A 16587-nucleotide genomic window follows, 5' to 3' on the forward strand; every position below is an offset into this window, starting at 1 on the left:
TGAGTCCAGGGTAATAAAAATTCCCAGATACTTGAATCCCTGATGAGCGACCTGGATCGGGCAACCCCGCGGGAGGATAGGAGCCTCTCCAAAAAGAACATAAACACAGGACTTAGCCCAGTTGATGACTAGGCCAGAGTTACGGCCAAAGGAGGACAATACATCCACAACACAATTAACGATTCACGCGGGGAAGCGAGATACAAAAGAATATCGTCCGCATAGAGAGAGACTCGGTCCTCATACTCCGGGGTCCATCGGAGACCACGAATCGAAGGGTGCCACCGCAGCCACTCCGCCAGGGGCTCCAAAGCGAGCGCAAAGAGGAGAGGCGACAGCGGACAACCCTGACGCTTGCCCCTGCCCAACTCGAAGGGAGCCGACACTCTACCATTCACCACCACCTGCGCCAGCGGTCTAGAATACAGCAATTTCACCCAACCGATGAATCCCGGGCCAAACCCAAACTTCTCCAGCGTCGCCCAAATATATGGCCACTCAAGCGTATCAAACGTAATAGTGGCGTCCAGGGACGCCAAAATGGCCGGCTCACGTATAAACGGAACCCTCGCGAGCACCCCATGCAGACGCCGTAGGTTAAGCGCGGTGTTGCGATGAGGAATAAAACCGGACTGATCCTGATGGATCAGATTGCACACCACGCCAACCAGTCGATTAGCCAGCACCTTAGCAAGGATTTTCGGTTCCGCATTCAAAAGCGAAATGGGCCTGTAGGACGTGACTCGATCCCGCGGCCTCCCCTCCTTATGAATAACCACGATGGTGGCGAGACGCTGGTCCAGCGGGAGAGAACCCGCCGCCCGAGCCGCGAGAAACATATCACGAAGATGAGGCGCTAAGGTATCCGGCCGCAACTTGTACAATTCAATGGGAAGGCCATTAGGACCCATGGCCTTGCCAGAAGCGACTGAGCGTATGGCCAGGGCGATCTCCTCAGACGTCGGAGTCGCGTCCATCAACAATTTATCCTCCTCCGAAAGGGAAGGCAACCCAATATCTTTAAGCAGGACGCGGGAATCCTCTTCTGGGCGAGAAGAGACCGGGGAGTACACCCCGCGGAAATACTCTGCAAAGCAATCAATTTCCTCGGGATCAGTAACACACACACCATCCACTCTCTCAACCAGCGGCACAACTCGACTCGCTCTCTCCTTTTTATCCAGCCACGCAATCAGTTTTCCAGCCTTATCCCCCATATCATACAGTCGCCCCTGTTGCTCCCTACTCATGCCCTTGGCCGCTTCAGTGACCAGGGCCTTGTAGTCTGCTTGTTTGAGTCTGAGAGTATGCAATTTGTCCTCCGTGACACCACGAGCCAGGTCACCCTCCAACTCAGTAATTTCAGACTCAATACAAGCCACCTCCTCCCGCTCGCGCCTCTTGGAATGGGAAATGAGGGACAGGGCTTCCCCCCGGAGTACCGTCTTGAACGCCTCCCAAAGAGAAACGGCAGACGAGACCGATCCCACATTATCTTCAAAATATTGCTCAAGGGATTTAATCAAATCTGCACGAATTGTGGGATTACGCAGGTACCAGGAGTTGATCAGGACCACCCTCCCCTCCACCCCCAGGACAATATCGAAGCGTAACAGAAGCGGGGAGTGGTCTGAAATACCCCGGGCAAGATGTCGCACCTCCCCGATCCTCCCCGCCTGGGCCGCTGGCATAAGAACCTAATCAAGTCGTGAAAGACTACCATGGGCCCCGGAGTGGAACGTGTACTGTGTCTGTGCAGGGTGTTTTAGCCGCCAACAATCCACCAATCCCAGGGTGTCCAAGAGTCCAGACAACCAAGTTTGGGCCCGGGGGAGGTCCCTGGGGGGGTATCGATCCTCGGCTCCGGAAACCACAGCATTAATGTCCCCTCCAACCACTAGAATCCCCTCTGGTAGCCCAAGAAGAAGGCGCCCCAAGTCGGCAAAAGTAGTAGTCTGCAAACCCGGCGGGACATAAATAGAAACCAAAACAATCACTTTACCCTCCCATCTGCCCACCAGTGCAGTGTAGCGCCCCCTGTCATCATGGATCACCTCGTCAACCTCCAGCGGGAGCGAGGTTTTAACCATTATGCCCACACCCCTCGAACCAGAGGTGAAGCCCGAATGAGCCAGAAGGCGATAGCCCCGCCTATTCATAGCACGGAAGGAATTACCAATGAGGTGTGTTTCCTACAGAAACACGATATCGGGTGAGATCCGTTTTAAAAACTGCAGGACCACCCCCCGTTTTATCCTGTCCCCCAGTCCGTTAACATTCCAGGAAAGAAGTCTCAGTCCCCTACCCCCCATCACAACCAGCCCCAATCACCACCCTCCCAGAGAGCACTTTAAGTATGAAACAACAATAATCCTGCCTTGTGGTACGAACAAACAATACCCAACCCCAACCCAACATTCCAAACAAAACTCCCCCCACCCTGCACCCCTGCATGAGCCCAAACAGCCCCCCCAACTTGCAGTGTGCCTGTCGCCCTTGCATGAACTAAACTACAAAAAGACCCCCTGGAGGAGGAAAGAGAACCCCCTCAAGACACACCACAACCTCCAAGCGAAGGAGGACAAAGCATGACAGTCAAGGAACCCTGAGCCCAACAAAGAGGTGACATCACCAGAAAGTAGCCCCAGTGTCAATACATTAGGCCCGGTCCGGTGGGCACTCCCCACTCGCGGCCCCCAGTCCCTCTGGATCACGTCCCCTAGTGTCCAACCAATCCCCCGCCGCCTCCGGACGGTCAAAGAAATGAGAACGACCCTCGGATTCCACCCGCAGCCTGGCCGGGAAAAGCATGGCGTACTTCAAGTTCATGTCTCGGAGCCGCCGTTTGACGCCCATGAAACCCAGCCTCTGCTTCTGGACCGCTTGCGTGAAGTCAGGATAGAAGTTCACCTCAACGTTCTCTAGCTTAAGCGGCCCCTGCACTCTAGAGGCTTGTAAAATCGCATCCCTATCCCGAAAATTGAAGATACGTGCAATAAGAGGCCGCGGAGGAGCTCCAACCTTCGGCTTGCCACCAGGAACTCTCTGGGCCCTGTCCAGAGCGAAGAATTTGCTCAATCCCCGAGGCATCAGACGATTGGAAATCAAGTCCTCCACAAAGAGATCCGCAGCCGAATCCTCCAATCCCTCAGGCACTCCGATAATGCGGACGTTGTTCCTCCGGGCCCTACTCTCGGAATCCTCCAGTCGCCGATCCGTGAGAGCACTGGCCTTCCGGAGCCGACGTACCTCCGTTTGAAGGGCAGCCACCACAGTCGTGAGGCCCGACGCGGTGAGGGCCAAAGAGTCAACCCTATCATTTGTCTTGGAAAGATCAGCCCTAACAAGGTTGACATCGATGAGAACCGCGTCAAGTTTGTGCGCCAGGGTGTCAAACTGTTGACCCACCGAGGTCTTCATCTCCGCTATGGCGCCCATGATATCCTGCAAGGTCAGGTCCGTTGGCAAATCCGGGGCATCCGCGGGCCGCTCCGGAGACTTATGCGACCCGCCGGGAGAACCTTTCGGCAGGGTGTAGCGATCCATAACGTTGGCCTGGGTAGAGGCACCACGCCGGGCTGATTTGGCCTTCAGCCTCTCTCCATCCTGCTTCGTCGCCATCGCCCTGTAATCCGTGCACCCCCGAGTCCAGCGACGGGGGGCGAACAATCGAGGCCGAAGACCCCAGAGGTCGCCTCAGGAAGGCGGAACGGGTCCCCGCAGAGTTAGCAGGGTCCCCCAGTGAGCCAACCACCACACTCCGCGAAAGAGCCGGGATCCCACTTGTGATGATGGCGAGAGGGCTCGAAAGCGAAAGTGAAAGTGAAAGTGAGGGGTGTGCGCCCCGCCAGGCTCGTCCCGCCGTTGTTATTCACTTCACCACTGGATCGCCCCTCAACTCAAGTCCGGGGTCAGAGGAGAAGCAGGCCGCAAACTTCAAGCGAAGCCCATCACCGCACCCGGGGTCCGATTCGAAAACGGAAAACGGGCACCACCTCGGCTCAGGTTCACAGACAAAGTCCCCTCAACCAAATCAGGATGAGGACAGGATAGATGTAGGAGGTCGTGGAGGTCCTCGGGAGCCTCGCACCTACGCGGCCATCTTGGTTGCGCGCTAGGCTCCTCCCCCCTGTGGAGTTTTTTAAAACTGTCTAGAAGCACCCCATTTTTCCTTTAAATTAGGCCAGTTCTACCTTTAAAAAACTCCAGAGCATCCATTATTGCAACCAACAAAAGAATTGAATGTTGTAATGAATGTTTCTAGTCAAAATTATTGGGGGATTTTCAAACTGGTGACATTCATCTATATGTCAGCTTGTAGAACAAGTAGGGATGGTCCGCAGGAGAAAAAACTCAAGCCCAAAGCCAAACACAATTGCTTTCAGGAGCTCCATCAGGGGTCAGTTAATGGAATTACTTAAATGGTAATTGCATTAAGATAATTCCATTGCCTGGCCTCTGTCAGAGCAATTGAGAGTAACTTCCCAAGCCGGAAACCTATGCGCTGCGTCTGCCTGCGGGATCTTCCTGGCCCTCTGGCGGGCAGGCGCTCAGGACAGAATCCCTTTCCTGGGAACCTGATTCAAGCAGAGACAGGGGCTGGGAAGTCTGGCTAACTTCATCCAACGACCACTAAGGTAATGACGTTGCTCGGACCTGGAAAGCGCTAGAGTGCACATGTGAAGCTCGTCCCTCGCATTCCACTCTATGCGGAACGAGGAATACTGGTTTCATTGTAACCTTGGGCTGTGGCCGTGAAACCAGAAATAAACTGTGGAGATGCAGGAGTTTTGGTATCTGCTTAAAGCGGCTTTAAATAAATCAATCTATCACCGCACTAATAAATTCACCGGCATTGTTTCACCAAAGCCATGCCACTGGATGACACTCTGTTAATGTCCATAATAAAGAGGGCATTTGCGAAAGAATTACGTTACATGATTTACAAGCTATAAACAAGCATTAGCAAAGACTATAAGTTTCGCTCTGAGGATACTGTTGGATGCCACTATTGCCTATGCTGCCAAGATGACTACCAAGATGTTTAGCAGTGTAATGATGAAACACAACAACATAAGCTGTGGCCATCTTTAAAGTATGAAAACGTATTCTATACTTTCGAGGTTGCTGTCGGATTAAGTTGACCAGAAATGAAAGAGTGTGAGCACGCTCTCAATCACTAACGCTGAGAAATGAGCAGAAAATGCATGGAGTGCTAAAAAAGAAAGGAATGTGGGAAAGAAAAAAAAGAAAAAAGTAGTACAGTGACATCAGCAGTATCAAATGAAAAGTGAGAACAAACAAGCAATGCTCTAGGGGCAGGACATGCACAAAATTGGGAGGCAGGTCATCCAATAGGAGCAGTGAACTGGGATAGACAAGTAAGCCATCGAATCATTAGCAAGCAGCCGATACAGGCCTACTCTTTGCAGAGGTGTGGCAGAGCGGCTAGGGCAGCTGACTCCGGAGAGCGGGGCTCGCGGTTTGATTCTCGGCACCGGCGGCAGCTCAGCTCAGTACCATGAGAGTCTGGGCAACAGCTCACTTAATCTCTCTGATGGCCTCCAAAACCTTGAAACCTCAAGGGATGATATGCTTGCGCTTAACAAATATTTCTTATTATATTATGAAATATGGATTATGCAGCTCCCTGTAGTAAGCCCGTAAAACAGCATAGATAAAAAAAACAAGCTCACCAGAACCATCTTGATGATCAGGTGTTTCTCATAGGCACTCTGCAGTCTGTAGTTTTCTGTAAGACAAAGAGGAAGGAAAGGCGATGAATTGCTCTGGAGCTAGAGTTAGCAATGCAATATAAGAGGCGTATTCGTAGAGCACACATTCACCCCAAAGAGGCCTCCTGGAGCTGTTGACATAAAGGATGCATATTGGTACTGAACTCAATGGTGCACATTTTAACAACCCCGGAAAGATGAAAGATTGAGCAAAGTGGAGTAGTGAACGTAGTGTGTCTTTTCAGACGGAATAAGTTCCCGAAAAAGTCACAAAAATGTTTGCGTTACAAAATAACTTCTTTACAGACAGTCAAATTCCTACTGACTCTACATGTTCGCGAACAGGGCCCGGCAATGTCAATCAGTAATCGAACCTGGCTGTCAACGGAGGATTTGAAGCCATTTATTTTTACAAAGTCAGAAGCATGTGGCAAGGTGCCATAAATCCATCATTGGATATGGTCTTGAAAACAGATGTAAATGCCAGTGGTGTGACTCCCACCTCCTTCAGTCCCAGCCATTCAGCTAGACATGCAGTGCTTCGGGGCTCTTGAAAGGCTGCCCCAAACTCCATCAGCTGGGAAGGACCATATTTTCTCCCTTGGTCAAATAACACCTGGGTACAAATAAATGTGGCACCCTCATGGCAGTCGATGAAAAAATGAGGCAGAAGGGGGACTCCTTTTGTGAGGGGACACTGCTGTTGGCATATCCTTAGTGCAACAGCTCATGCGCCTCTGAAGATTGGCGCCCTGGGCCTGGGCTCAGCTTGCCCATGCCAAAATCCAGCCCTGCTCTTGTCACAATCATATATATTCTTATTTTACAAGTATCTGTGTCTGTCATTGATTCATGGAGTCGTTTTTCTAAATGGCTGTCTTTAAAGCAGCCCAAATCTTCCTGTCGTCCTCTGGACCACCACCCGCCCTCTGAGGCGAACCAACATGTTTCCTAACGGGGAAGCTGCCCTTTCACATCCCACCTCTTTGCAATCAAGACTAAGTTGCAATAAGTGTTTCATGAGTCTGAAATATTTTTCCAGCTTGCAAAGTAAACTGCATTTCACTGTTTCACTTTCACAAAGTCTGTGAAGTTGTGAATCTCGGGCTTCGCTTCTGCAAGTTCAAGTCTGGCTCTCAGCAGCAGCTGGTGGAAATAAATGCTCTTTTAAAACAATTAATTTATGTTTGGTCAAGATTAAATTTGGAGACTAGCATCATAGTAGCACACACCAGAGAAATGGGTGGGATATCCTGGACTTCTAGGTCTCCAGAAGGGCATTTACTGGAAGACCCTTCCCACGACCCGCGCCAGTTTAACCATAAGAGTCATCCTAACTCCACCGGCTGATGACTCTCGGTTTGGGCTCCGAGACATTGTTCCCAAATGCTTAAACGTCCAAGAAATCAGCTGTTTTTTAAATGCCAGATACCACACATGGTGCTTCTGAGACTTATTAAATATTACAGATGTGTCTTTTGATAATATATTACAGGCCTGTTAATCTTACACTATTCGATCAGACAACTTTGCAGGCCTAACTTGGTTCTATCGAAAATTATTAGATTTGCTGATGAATGCGGATTCCGCAATAGGTGGACACCTCGGAGGCCAGAAATTGCTGGCGGAGGTCATTGAGAAACAATTTAACAGGACAAACCTGTCAAAATAAACTGAAGGAAAATGCCTGGAAAATTCTGATGCATTTAGAATTTCATGCAGAACCCACCAATTCCATGTGGGATTAATTGTTTTCGGAGGGAATAGAGAGTATGAGGTATTTACAGTGCCCGGTACATACCTCACACCCATCCGGGGCAGCAGCAAGCAAACAGGGGCAATAAATGGATGAACTTCTTACACCAGACATGCAACAGCTTGAGCTCTCAGTGCATCAGCTGTGCAAGTGAAGAACTGGTTTGTCATGCCTGCTATTGTAAAAACAAAGTACACATTGTTCATTTGTTGTTGTTAAGAAAGGCGATCTAAACAGTTCTGGCCAACCATAATCTCCCCTCATGCCCCCCATGGATCAGTTATTGAGTTATAGATGAAAAAAGGTGTAATCTACTTCTGTGAATTCCTCCACTTTGAACTCCTCAATCTCCACCGTTACCGTTCAAGTAATCCTCTGTTTTACTGTACATCTCCCCCCATACTTTGCAGAAAGTTGTGGTGGGCGAGAACTTACCCATGTCGTTGAGCCAGTACGCTATCTTCCTGTACACCTCATCGCAGGTGGCCACGAACACCGCCAGGATAATCTTGGGGAGGAAGCGCACGATGCGCGGCAGCTCCTTGATGCTGAGGGCAAATTCCTGTCCAAATACAAGAGCAGGAAGGGTCGGGGGGGCACAACAGAAACATCTGGATAAATCATAGAACGTGTCTTTGGATCACCTCGACAAACCTTACAAAAACTTGAAACAGGGAATTTGTCTCTGTAAATAGCTGTACTGGATACTTGCCATGAAGGGTTTTGTGTGAAAAGTTCACATACATTCAACACGCCTGACAGAGAGTGGGTAAAAGGGCACACTAAATTGTTTCTAGTGGTTGTAGCTGTGTGAACCCTTAACTTCGCCTGGCACAGCCCTCAAAGCAACATGGATAGTCTCTTGCGGACATGAAGTGATGCCCGGGACTATTTCTCCAACTTCATGAGGTCACTGAATCTCTCTTGATACCTCTCACACTCTCTTTCTTGCCTAACTGGGTGGTGAAACGCACTCCCTCCATATCTGATCTTATAGGAACAAGGGACCTCTCTTGCTTACATTCTCTTGCTTACATTAAAGGGAGTGGTGTAGCCCTCCTCACCTACTTACTAGGGTCAAAGAGTCTTTTCTGTATGATCTCGCAGAAACTGAGAAATGGTCTCGCTAACATTGAAACTGGCCTTCCAGCTCTATCTAGGGCTTGGGACACCTTCTTGGTAACCTCACCAGGCCATCCTGCCCAGCATGCCCTCCATTGCACAGGGCAGCTACCCTTTTGTTTGGACTGCAAAGGATGGGGGGCCTTTCCCTGGCGAACAATACATCTGCTCAAAATGGCTAGACATGGATTTAAAAGTCAAGGGCCAGATGTACAACCTTTTTTATTGGTCGCAAACGGGGATTCGGATCGCAATAGCGGTCGCAAAACACTCGCAGTTTACCACCTACTTCAAGTAAGTGGTAAGTCACTTGAAAACGAGAAGGGGTCCCTAGGGAACCCCTTCTCCTTTGTGACCGGCAGCGAAAATATTTTTAAAGAGCAGGCAGTGGTCCCACGGACCACTGCCTACCCTTAATAAATGAAACAAACGTTTTATAAAAAAAAAAAAAGCATCCTATTTTTCCTTTAAGGAAAATGCGCAGCATTTCAAAAATAAAAAAATCTTTATTTAAAAAGCAGTCACAGACATGGTTGTCTGCTGACCCCAGCAGGCCATCCCTGGGAGTGCAGCCATTCCCAATGGGGTCCCAATGCTAATTCCCAATGTTCGACCTACCTCATGAATATTAATGAGGCAGGTCAAGTGCGACCCTATTGGGAACCGCAAACAGTGTCAGAGACACTGTTGTACATTCCATTTTGGGAGCCGCAAATTGCGATCTGCAAAACGTCATAATTAGCGATTTGCAAAATGGAATGGTCGTACATCTGGCCCCTAGTTCTCAAACAACACTCAAAGCCTCTTTACAAATGGGTGTAATGTTTACGGGTGAGGGATTAAAGACAGAGTGAATTTGTGTGAGGGGGAATCTTCATGTGAAAACCAGGAAGCTGAAGGGTTTGCAGGATAGTCCGGTCACTGCGGAGAGCTTGTCAGACAGCTACTGGCCACCTCTACTTGCCGGGACTGGCCCTAGATTTACTGCCCTTATCAGTGGAGGAGCAAACATTACAAGCTGCTCATCACTGACAGATTCAATTTCCGCACTACGGAGTCTCTCCTTTGTGGTACGGAAGATGAATGGATGTTGTTTTATATCAAAAAAACTCTTTGTGCTCAATTTGTTATTCTTTCCAGTACAAATATCAAGACAGGAACAGTGGCAAAACGTGCGCCCATTAGAAGTAATGATTGTTACTTTGAGGTGAATAAGGCAACGATTCGACAAGGAAAGAATATTCAATCTCTCCCCCAAAACAATATAGGTAATTTAAGGAGTCAAAGCAGGAGGCAGGTGAGGGTGCTGGCTTGAAGGTCTTCTGAGTCTTATACTTCAGAAGGGGGGGACCCCCTTTAAGTGAAACTCCTAGCCCCCAAAATATACTTGTGTTCACTGACCTGAAGTTCAAAACAGCCCAACATGACCAGGAAGACGAAGGAGAGGCAGACGAGGCAGACAGGCAGGCTGACCAAGTACTGGAAAAGGACGCGCTTCCAGGCCGGGTAGTAGAACTCCTCGGAGTTGGTGACGGGGCTGGTCCTCTTCACGCCCTGGAGTAGGACATAACACAGTGAGCTCTACTCTCTCAGACTCTGTCGTTGCCAAGGTGAGACAAACCTGCGAAACCGCGAGGATGTGCATCAGAGAAGCCATGCTGTCCATGATGAGGTGCAAATCGCTCATGAAATCCTGGCATTTAATGACCAACAATTCCTAGTTTTTTGAGAAGTCACAGACATCAGAACAATTCGATTGTTTTCAGTAAAGGGTCTCTGGTAGGAGCATTCTATAAGCAAGAAACAGAGATAGGAATTCCAGACCCCAAATACTTTGCACAACGCTGTGGGCTCCAATTGGACACTTCGCTTGGGATCTTAAAACAGCTTTGAGATTTGACCCCTGTGGTTTGCCCCACTCATTCCTCACCCCACAGTAATCTCACAAAAAAGTATTTTTCTAAAAGGCTCTCAGCATTTAGAAGTGTATGATGATGGATTCTCGCCTGCTCCGCGCCGTCAGTCCAGGATAATCTCACAGCGATTCCTGGATTTAGTAGTGGGGGTTTAGCAGAGCTCGCTGAGCAGAAGCCTTACATAACTGAACTCAGCTGACGTTGCAGAGAGGAATGAGGGATTTTACTGGTGGTCAGGAGAAGAGAGGGTAAGGGGAAACACAGTGTTTCAAGCTCAGCTACCGGACTGGACAGCGCTGGAGCGGACTCCATGGAGTTGTATCTTCACTTAGTTTAAGGCTCTATGTAACAAACACGCTACACTGCGATCCCGTTACAACCAGGCACACTTACCTCATGGAGCCAGATTTACAAATGTGAAACTGGTGCAAACCTGTTGGACATATCCCCCTGCCCAAAGCCCAACAAAACGTCAACATTACCCGGGCACCGATATGATCATTTTAATACCGTTCAGAAACTTTTCTACAAAACATTCAGAGCATTAAAGGTTTCTTCTAGCAAAGAGAGAGATAACATTTACAGGTAGGATTCTGCAGGCACCGAAAAAAGGGAAAAAAAAGTGTATGTGCTCAACAAGATGTTCCAAGCCACAAGTACTATGATTCTAATTTACAATCCAGGACATCAGCGTAAAGCAGATTTGAAATAATGTTGCATCAATGTTAACAAATGAATGGAACTTTGAAAGTAAAACATGTAACAGAACACTACTGACCCGAAACTGTGGACGGGGCTCCTCAATGGATTCCGCTGGTGTGTCCAGAGTTCCCCACTTGTAGGCCAGCTCTGCCCCTCGTCGTTTCCACCCCTCCAGAAATAGGGTGGCCCACACCACGTTGAACAGGGCGAAAACCACACAGCTGATGTCGCGGCTGGTCTGGAAAACAAAGCTGGAAGACTGAGTTCCGTCAACAGATTAAGCAAAGTATCACCGCTGGCATTAAAAAAAAACACACAGTAGGATACTCTGTCCGAAACATCATACTAGAAACCCAAGACTTGCGTTCATTGTCAGGATTGCACAGTTGGACTGCACACATGAAGAGATATCTCTCACACTCTTCCAGGTGCCCCCTGGTACTATTAATCTGGAGCCCCCAAGGTCTCCCACGGCCATGAGAAGTTATTATTCAATGTCAAAGGACCTTAATTTTTCCTTCTCGGCACAACACCTTGTTTCTGATGAGGACCCCACTGGTTGAGGAACAATTACTTACACCTGCCTCTTACCTTCAAGGTTATTCTCTGGCACCTCCAATGTTCAAATGACCCACCGTGGCCCCAGTTTGCGTCTCTCACTACCAGCATCCTGCTCCTATCTCCCACCTGGGGCACCATGTTTACAATTCTCGTTTCCTACATCCTGCTCTGATGACCCACCTGTGATGCCCTTTTTGCATGTCTCTTGATATTCTGCTACAGTAACCCACCTGTGGTGTCCGGTTTCCATGATTCACAACTTGCATCCTGCTCAGGTGACCTACCGGTGGCACCGTGCTTGCATTTCTCGTTTCCTACATCCTGCTCCAATAACCCACCTGTGATGCCCTCTTTGCATGTCTTCTCTCTGACATACTTTTCCAGTGACCCACCTGTGGCGTCCAGTGTGCATGATTCACAACCTGCATCCTCCTACTGTGTCCTACCGGTGGCACCATGTTTGCAATTCTCGTTTCCTACATCCTGCTCTGATGAACCACCTGTGATGCCCCTTTTGCATGTCTCTTGAAATTCTGCTCCAGTGACCCACCTGTGGGGTCTGGTTTCCATGATTCACAACATGCATCCTGCTCAGGTGACCTACCGGTGGCACCATGCTTGCATTTCTCTCTTCCCAATCGTGCTCCATTGACCCATCTGTGGTGCCCCCTTCCAGGTCTCTCTTCTTAAATTCTGTTACTATGACCCACCTTAGAGTCCTGTTGAAATGTCTTTATCTTGGCATCTCACATTCTGCATCCTGATCTAAAGTTACCGCCCTCTCACCTGATCCGACTCCGTGAAGAACCAGAGCATGGATCCGAACACAGCTGGATAAACCATGGCTGACGTGTAGAATCCAAGCCAGGAAAAGTACATGGCGATCTTCACCCCAAAGTAATCGCAGATGTCATCTGGGAGAGGCAGAGAGAGACAGACGAGGATTTAGGCACCAGTCAGGGACAACAGTGATCACAACGGACATTCCCATGATGACAAATAAAAATAAAAACTATTGTTCCAACACAGTCATGAGATTGGGAGAGGAACTGAAGACCCCTAGGAGCCCAGTTGGTGAATTCTTCCAAGACAATGGTAGGCAAAGCACACTCCTTAAAAATATCTCTTGACAAATTTGTTCGCACTGACTCAATACATTGCGGGTTCAAATCATTGATTGACTTTGCAGGGGTGCAGCACTCTTTATCCCTTGCAATTGAATGGTTTCATTTATTAGCCATAACTATACAAACTGATCACACCTTGCTATGATGGTTAAGTGACAAGTAATGTTTCTCCGTTAGGTATCACTGAACTTCAAAGTGAGGCAGAAAAAGAAAGGTGTAGGGATTTCAGAAGAACCTATGATGGGGAAAGAAAAGCATTCTAGCCCTTCCTTAAATAGGTTTTAAAACACTTATTTTTGTAATTGGGTTTTTATTCTTGTTACTACCTACATTTTCCAGAAATAGGGCTGCTTATCACATTTGTCTTGCTGAGGTTTTAATATTTCCCATGTGATTGTTCATACCCATTGCATATTGTTTAGTGAATACAAAAAATCCCCATTACATATTTGAGATCCTGTTCAATTTCTTGTGCTTAGTGTTTAACATTGATCCTTATTATTTTAGCTTTTGGCCATGGTTTAAAGTGTTTATATTCTAACATACCAAGAGGTTACCGCGGTACTGTCCTATAGATCACTGGATGCTACGGTCTTCTTACAGAAGTAAACAAGAAACAACATTGGAAACCAAATGCTCAACTTCCATCTTCCACAGATCTATCCTTATTGCTTTTCCATGAAGAGGTTAACATGTTTACACTTGTTGATTGTGTTAGTGAGACCCTAATTGCAATGACTGATTATACTTGAGGCCCCAATTTATATTTTTATCCCAGGGAATAGTATTAATCATGCTTTCTTCAGGAATAGAGTATATATACACGCGGATAGGGACACCTATACTTCTACACTTGGACAGTTTAATTTGTGGTGTGCACTGTATATTTTAATAGTGGCATTTACCTGTGTTCTTATTGGATTTGTAACATTAGATGAATTTACTTGATACACATTGCCAAGTACCTAGAGTGAAGCTCGGTCCCCTTTATGACATAGATGTTGGGGGTTCCTTCTTTGAAGACTGGAGGGCTTCAGCTTGGACATGGGTTGGTGCATCCTGGTGAAGGGGTCTTATACACACAGTTGTGAATGCTACGCAGTACTCTAGTCGGACATGTGAGTTAGGCCTAGGGTATAGATTCACAGCAGTGAGATGGGAGCATGGGAAAAAGGGGTGAACGCCTTTGAGCTCTTCTAGCTTCTCGCCTTTGGGTCTGGAAGTTCCACCCTAGTCGCTCCGGCCTTCATACCTAGTGGTTGTCTCTCGCAGATGGCCTGCACCCAGGACTTCATGAGTCGATTCAAGATCCTCTGCTCGTGGATGGGGAACACTTGCTGGATCACGCCCCGGGCGGCCAACTCTGGAACTAGATGACCAGAGAGAGAGCATGTGTTAGAAAGAAAGGAAAGCGATAGCACATCTGAGAGAGGGAGAGAGAGGGGGATAAGATAACAGAGGATGAGAAGTGAAAGAAAGAGCAAGCAAGAGACTGAAGACAATACATGTGAGGGAAACTGTGAGAGGGAGAGCGAGAGTTGGACAGCATGAGAAGGGAGGAGACTGTACAGGAGAGTGAGAGACAGAAAGTGAAAAATCAAGATTGTAAAAGAGACAATAACAGAGAGAGAGTGTGAGATAGGAGAGCTGAACAGAGCAGGAAGACTTGGACGGAGAGAGCAAGAAAAAGAAAGGAGAGCCTAAGAGAGCAAGAAGAATGAAGGAGAGCTGAAGAGAACAGGGAGAATAAAGGAAAGCCAAAGAGAGCAGGAAGAAGAAAGGAGAGTCGAAGAGAGCAGGAAGAAGAAAGGAGAGTCGAAGAGAGCAGGAAGAAGAAAGGAACGGAAGAGAGTAGGAAGAAGAAAGGAACGGAAGAGAGTAGGAAGAAGAAAGGAGAGATCAAGAGAGCAGGAAGAAGAAAGGATCGCTGAAAAGAGCAGGAAGAACAAAGGAGAGTCGAAGAGAGCAGGAAAAAGAAAGGAAAGAGAGCAGGAAGAAGAAAGGAGAGGAAGGGAGCAGGAAGAAGAAAGGTGAGGAAGAGAGTAGGAAGAAGAAAAGAGAGGAAGAGAGTAGGAAGAAGAAAGGACAGCAAGAAAAAAGGAGGGGAAGAGAGCAGGAAGAAGAAAGGAATGGAAGAGAAAAGGAAGAAGAAAGGAGAGTCAAAGAGAGCAAGAAGAAGAAAGGAGAGATGAAGACAGCAGGAAGAATAAAGGACAGCCGAAGAGAGCAGGAAGAAGAAAGGAGAGCTAAAGAGAGCAGGAAGAAGAAAGGAGAGCAAAAGAGAGCAGGAAGAAGAAAGGAGAAAGCAGGAAGAAGAAATGAGAGGAAGGGAGCAGGAAGAAGAAAGGAGAGGAAGACAGCAGGAAAAATAAAGGAGAGGAAGAGAGCAGGAGGAAGAAAGGAGAGCCAAAGAGAGCAGGAAGAAGAAAGGATAGCTGAAGAGAGCAGGAAGAACAAAGGAAAGCCAAAGAGAGCAGGAAGAAGGAAGGAGAGGAAGAGAGCAGGAAGATGAAAGGGTAGCCGAACAGAGCAGGAAGATGAAAGGGTAGCTGAAGAGAGCAGGAAGAATAATGGAAAGCCAAAGAGAGCAGGGAGAAGAAAGGAGAGGAAGAGAGCAGGGAAAATAAAAGAGAGGAAGAGAGCGTGAAGAGGAAAGGAGAGCTGAAGAGAGCAGGAAGAAGAAAGGAGAGCTGAAGAGAGCAGGAAGAAGAGAAGAAGATGAAAGGAATGAGGAGACAGTAAATAAATGAAGCATGAGAATAAATATCACTTTGATGGTAGAATGTACATGTGAACTGTCTCCTATAGGTGGTGATGCAGTGGAATTCAATGAAGAGCGCATATTCCAGAGGGAAGTTTAGCCCCAGGACATCTTCCCAAGGAAGCATCTCATTTGTACAGCAGGCAACGCTCACACCCTCTTAGAAGCTCCCATCACTCTTTGCCTTGGACTGGGGACTGGTTAGAGCTGCACAACCCAGCTGAAGGTTAACAGGGTGACCCTGCTGCAAGGGACTCACTGATTGGCTGCCCCTCCAGGAAGTAGATGTTGTGTAGAGATTCTCCCTGCTTCGCCCGTAGGTTCTCCAGCCAATACCGGATGATTTCCTGTCGTTCCTGCAAAGGCAAGAGTAGCTTCTGTTACATAGGGAGGATGAGACGTAAAGAGCTATGGCTCTGACCAGGTAACTATATGCATCCTTATAATACAATATGGCGAAGTCGTAGATTACACACTGCCTCACACGAGAAGGGGAGAGCGCGGAGGGGCCAGAGGGAAGGTGTTGCAACAACTCTTTATCTTAAGTGGAAGAGAGATTTGTGTAGGATGCCTAGGTGACCCAACTCCCTTTTCATCGCATCCAGGAGCTCTGCAGCTTTCCAGGGCATTCACAGGCCAAAAACGTGCATAAAAATAGGAGAATTTGGAACTATTTTCACAATTACCTTCCTCATTTTCTGACCTGAGTTTTCTTTGGGAGAATATTGTGCCTACAGAATGAGTATGATAACTTGGAGGACATGACAGCTTGGCCCACACTGGATGTATTTATCACTGCATTATATTCTAATTCTTTCAGTAGAAGTTAATTAAAGTGGATATTAAGTACTTCATTTTTACCTTCTACTAAGGTTTTAAATATTTGAAAGTACATGCTGGGTGACTT

General features: G+C 47.8%; 1 protein-coding gene across 2 annotated transcripts in view; it reads right to left on the bottom strand.

Annotated features, from left to right (window-relative positions):
• The window catches only part of ANO8 (anoctamin 8), a 104466-nt gene that overhangs the window by 31238 nt on the left and 56641 nt on the right, over nucleotides 1–16587 (bottom strand). For both annotated transcript variants that reach the window (XM_085639766.1, XM_085639765.1), the window contains exons 5-11: nucleotides 15940–16036; nucleotides 14172–14288; nucleotides 12579–12706; nucleotides 11308–11469; nucleotides 10015–10167; nucleotides 7927–8053; nucleotides 5697–5752 (exon numbers count right to left, since the gene is read on the bottom strand). In XM_085639766.1, the coding sequence (XP_085495892.1) occupies nucleotides 5697–5752; nucleotides 7927–8053; nucleotides 10015–10167; nucleotides 11308–11469; nucleotides 12579–12706; nucleotides 14172–14288; nucleotides 15940–16036 (840 nt within the window). The remainder of the gene's footprint in view (nucleotides 1–5696; nucleotides 5753–7926; nucleotides 8054–10014; nucleotides 10168–11307; nucleotides 11470–12578; nucleotides 12707–14171; nucleotides 14289–15939; nucleotides 16037–16587) is intronic.

The sequence above is a fragment of the Triturus cristatus genome, chromosome 12, assembly GCF_964204655.1.
Source record: "Triturus cristatus chromosome 12, aTriCri1.1, whole genome shotgun sequence".
NCBI classification, from domain to species: Eukaryota; Metazoa; Chordata; class Amphibia; order Caudata; family Salamandridae; genus Triturus; species Triturus cristatus.